Source organism: Echinops telfairi, unplaced genomic scaffold (assembly GCF_000313985.2).
Source record: "Echinops telfairi isolate 266 unplaced genomic scaffold, ASM31398v2 ScPeMD7_7468;HRSCAF=8506_0, whole genome shotgun sequence".
Classification (NCBI taxonomy): Eukaryota; Metazoa; Chordata; class Mammalia; order Afrosoricida; family Tenrecidae; genus Echinops; species Echinops telfairi.
Window position 1 is genome coordinate 34,229,885 of NW_022111369.1, and position 5,123 is coordinate 34,235,007.

A 5,123-nucleotide genomic window follows, 5' to 3' on the forward strand; every position below is an offset into this window, starting at 1 on the left:
ACCTCGAGATCCTGCATAGCAAGGTAATAGCAGCCACAGGAGAAGTGCAACACTGAGTCCAGACAGAAAGGATGGCTCCCCAGCTCGCAGAGCAAGTAGCGCTGTCTTCTTGTAGGATGCAGGCTTGCAGAGTGGGGTGCCCTTCGGGCACTTATCAGAGCTGATTTAGTTTTACAACCCTTGCCCCAGCACAGCATAGGTCAAGGGGGTCATGTGGCTGAGAGCTGAGCACTAGACTAGTGAGCGATATGCCTGTAGGCACAGCTGAGAAGAGATTCTGCAGTAAAAAGGACTGCATCCCAAACATTTCTAACACTGACATGTAACCTGTCAGCTTCACTAATAGATCCCCACAGTCATGGGTATAGTATCACTTGGAGTTCTTCAACACCATAGCAACAGATTATCCAACCCAGCAGAAAAGGAGAGTGCTGTGGGAGGGCCAGTGGGTGCCAGGGTAAAGGTTGGAGGGTGGAGGCATGTCTGGCCTCTGCCTCATAGGAGCCTGCCTTGTGTAGATATGAATTTGGATTCTCCTTCCCCTGTGGGTCCAGGGGAGGTCTGACATGACTTCCATACCATCACCTCAGGGGGGATGAGATAGACATAACCTGAAGGAACCCAGGAAACAAGGGCTACAATATCTGAAGAGGCAAGGATCTTTCCCCCAGAATGGACTCAAAGAGAGCTCTCTCTTGGGGCTAACTTCCAGAACAGTGAGCCCATAAAAGTCTGCTCACTAAAGCCACCCACTCTCTGTGGTATTTCTGTTACAACAGCACTAAGAAGACACTCCCTAAAACCGGCACTCTAGCTGTGTTCCAGTCACACTAGTTCTAGAACCTGACTGGAGTTCAGAAATGAGCTCTGCCTTTGCTCTAGATGACTTTGGGCAATAACAGCCATATTCTAGATCATTTGTACAGTGTGCATGTGTGTGCATGTTGTTTGGGTTGAACTACTTGTCTCTAAAATCCCTTTAAGTTCTATATGATTCCCTACTATACTGAGAAATCTGCACATACCACACGTTTACCTTCCCTCTTTTGTATTTCAAAATGTTTCCGTGTCCACCCTCCCTCCCTCCTCTCTTCTTCTCAAGGAAGGGGCATGCATCTCTCCTTCCCTCGCTCACATACCCCAAACATCTGTATCCTTTGTTCCATGTGTACCTTCTGGTTTTCTATAGCCTGTCCATCCTCAAGAGTATCTTCACTCGAACTCGCTCATCTTCTTTCATGCAAATGCATATATATCTCTCCACCCTTGGGAAACAAAACCTTCACTGACCCTCCTGGTCTCACTAGCTGTAATCCCTTTCACTGCTACTTCTTGACAATAACTACTAATATTTCAACTTTCATTCTCAACCTAAACTGTGGCTTCTACTAATGTCTTCTGCCAAATTCGATATTCTAGGTCTTAACTCTCATTCCTAAGCTCCATTGATGATACACTCTAAGCAATCCCCTCTTCTTTAACCCCCAGGTCCCTTGTTATCCATCCCTATCCCTCCAACCCTGCTCTAAACAAGGCTCTGTCTGGCTTGTCTGTCTATCCTAATCAAAACTGGGCATCTCCAGTCCTGCCCTTTCACTTAAATTGCCATCACTACCTCTCATTGTCTCCCTTTCCCCAGCTCCGTACTCGAGCCAAACCACCCAGCTCACTCCTAACCTGGAAAACTGCTCAATCATCTTGGCTTCTTTTCTAAAGTGCTTAAGTTACCAATCAAGATGCATCTCCTAGCTGTCCCTTCCTTCAGTCTTACTCTGAGCACCCTAATCTATGCCCACCATCAGTTGTCATTTCAAATAAATGAAGAGGCTTCAAAAAAGTTCATGGACAATATTTTTCAATTCCATTTTCCCAAGAACTTTTTGACACCTCCCCCTCTTTCAATCCTTACACCTGCACTCTTCAGACTCCCTGAAAATCCTCTTCTCCCCGCCCCCCCCATCTATGCCGTTTGTAATAGCCCCCTATCTCCTTTCTTTGTGGCAAATCTCTTTCCCTTCCAATACTCTCTTCACAATACTATCAGACTAAGTTAATGGCTCTGGGAATCTTTTCATTGGCTTTCAGAGTTCATGGAATAAAGCTGAACCTTCAAAAGACTCTCCAGCTCCCTACCCTGCCTCCAAGTAGGCAGTCTATGGTCGTTCAGTGCCCTGTGCCCTGATGATGTAGTGGCTATGCTTTGGCTGTTAACTGTGAGGAAATACCTAGCAGCTCCATGAGTAGAAAGATGAAGCTTTCTACTCCAGTAAAGAATTTCAGTCTCCAACACCCACTGGGGCAGTTGCGCCCTGTCTACAGAGTTGCCGCAAGTCGGAATTGACTTGATGACAGTTGAGCATGTGCTTGGTTTGGTGCCTGGAATGACCTTCCCCAACATTAATTTACCTGATGAGTTTTCATCTCACACTCAATCCTCACTTGACCCTATTTTTAAAAAGCTTTTCTTGTTATCTCCATGCAAAGTCCAACCATGACGCCCGTCTGTGCTAAAAATGAGCCTTGCCCAGAATTCTAATCAATCTGCTGGAGGGAGTTCTCTGAAGGGGAGTCCTTGTCTAACGCTCAAGCACTGGCAGCAGGGAACACTGCGCTGCAGGTAACAGCCCTGTTCCTCTTTGCTAATTCTCTAGAGGAAGTCATTTCTCAGCTTTAAGCGGCTAGCTCCTGGCACACAAAAACCCACGTCATGTTAATGATACCATTTTTAAAAGACGACAACAAGGCAAAACACGGGAGTATACTATTGTCAGAGAAACCAGACTCACTGCCATCCAGTCGATTCCAACCAGGGGCAACCCTAAATCATAACATCAGGATTTAGTATACTTCCTCCATGATGCCCAGTAACTGCCCAAATTGCCTTTACTGTGATTTTAAAAGTTTAAAATATTAAGCAGCCTGCATTGTGCAAACTGATTTTAAAATAGCCCTTGATCTGGAAATAGCAGGTGCATTCAAATACACACCCTGATAAGCAAGGCCAGACATCAGGATAGAGTTCAATGTCTCAAAAAGTTTGCCAAGTCAGGAGTTCCTTGTAAGACACTACATGTCCGGTGATGTTTCAGACAGTTTGAGCACACTCGTCATTCTCTAAGAAATCTCAACCGAACAGGCTACAGATGGTGATGCCTACTCGCAGAAAACAAAATCCAGCTGGATTTATTAATGAGAACCAACAATTGAGTGTTTATAAATTAATAAATTTATGTAGTGAAGTAACTCTGTCACAGCTAGACACAAAAGCCTTGAGACAAATCAAACCCCACGAGTTTCCATTTTAAATCCATTGGGGCATTAAAAACACAATTCAAAAGGTATCTGATGCATAGCTTCCTGTGAACACATGTTTTCCCTTATAAAAGCTTGCGAGCTTCCTAGAGTTGAGGAAGTGATCATGGGGAAGATGGTATTTCCTGGATGCTAAACTATATCAGTTCCAGAACAAAACAAAACCCAACCTAATTCATTCTATTTTTGGTCTAGTTTCCAAGGCAATTCTCAGACTATTTTCAGCCCACTGTTTCCAGTCAGTAGCTTCAACCTTCAGTGGCTGGAAAACTAGATCTATTTTGAATAATTCCTTGATACATATGTGCTATCACAGACTCTCCTTTCATTCCACCTAGAACTTAAAAGGGGGGAGGTGGAATCTGCCACTCCACTAATTCTACAGTTTCAGGCCTAAAATCACAGTTGGGCTTTCCATTCCGTGCATATTGCAGGCTACTTTCTCACTGGGGCTCTCTGTAACATGGATGGAGTTGCATCAAGCTCCCCAACAGCAAGTTCCGGGTAGCACCTTCCCCACTCATAACTGCCAGGGAGTCTCGGCAAAGATACAAACTAGATTGTTAACAATCAGGAAGTTAAGGTTTCAGTATCCAAAGGGCACTGACTTGACCTTGGGCAAATCACTTCACTTCCTATCACAACACCTGTTTCCAAAACAGACTACAGTATTTCCTGGGCCAAATTAAGTGCTTTGAGATTCCCTGACTGGGTGGAATTTTATAAAGTAAGCAATCTCTTCAATAACATTGCAGTTTTGCAAAAGTTCCTACTTATACCACTTAATTATCTAACAGGTCCAAATTTGTTTTGTTTCTTTTACTAGCTCTAAATATAGTGACATTACATCTACTTATTTATACGTAAATGTGAAGCTAGGATCATCTGTCTTTAAAAAAAAAAAAAAAGGAGGGGCGATGGTGAAAAATCCTCATGAATTAACGCGCCGGGTCAAATAATATCTACTGGTAGACGAGAGAACTGCAGTGTTTTCGTTGCATCAAAAGAAGCTGAGGATAACAATTGTGTCACGTGTATCATACTCCAACCTCCGAAATCTATCAGACTGGAAAGGGCAGAAGAGCCGAAAGGCTGAGGGGGCAGCACCCGGAGCCAAGCCTCCAGCGACGGGGGTCCAATGACACGTGAGAACCTAAGTGCCTGCCGTCCGTTCAGTCCTCGCTCACTTGTTCCCGGGACTCGGAAGAGCAATGAGGCGGGGGCTACGACAAGGCGGCACTCCCAAGGCGGTGGGGACGCATCCTGGTGTGGGAGTTGGTCCCTCAGGTTGGGGGGGAGGGCGCGGGAGGGGGAGAGGACGCTAAATTGTAGCCAAATTGAATCATCCAGCTCTCGCAGGCAGTTGTCGCCGTCACCCAGGAAAGCGCACCCACCATCACCTGGGGCCGAGTTCTGAACCCCACTTGGGGAAAGGGGCGGGTGCAGGCAGGTCGGGAGGGGCGCGCAGGGGGCAGCCCGCAACTTCCCCCGGCATCCTGTGAGGCCCGTCGGGACTCCCAGGCGTCCCGACCCAGCCCAGGAGGAGCCAGGCGCAGGTGCGCGGCTCCACTTACTTTGTCGCTGGTGCTCTCGGTTTCGTGGTCGCCGCCAGCCGCCTCTCCCTCGCGGGGGGGCGGCGCCACTGCTCCCCCGGGGCCGGGGCAGCCTCCTCGGTGCCTCAGCTCCAACATCTCCCGCTCCCGCGTGGCCCTCACAGCCTCCTTGAGCGCCCCGAAACCCGAGCTGCGCGCGGGGTCCGCCGGCCGGCCGCCTTGCCACCCCACAGGCGCGCACTCGAGGTCTGGCACGGC

At 47.6% G+C, this 5,123-nt stretch overlaps 1 protein-coding gene across 1 annotated transcript in view; it reads right to left on the reverse strand.

The window, feature by feature from the left end:
• The window catches only part of CDS1 (CDP-diacylglycerol synthase 1), a 74,817-nt gene extending 69,717 nt beyond the window's left edge, over positions 1–5,100 (reverse strand). Inside the window, exon 1 of the mRNA XM_004703243.2 lies at positions 4,887–5,100. Within this exon, the coding sequence (XP_004703300.1) occupies positions 4,887–5,003 (117 nt within the window). The 5' untranslated portion in view covers positions 5,004–5,100. The remainder of the gene's footprint in view (positions 1–4,886) is intronic.
• Between the last annotated feature and the right edge of the window lie 23 nt (positions 5,101–5,123).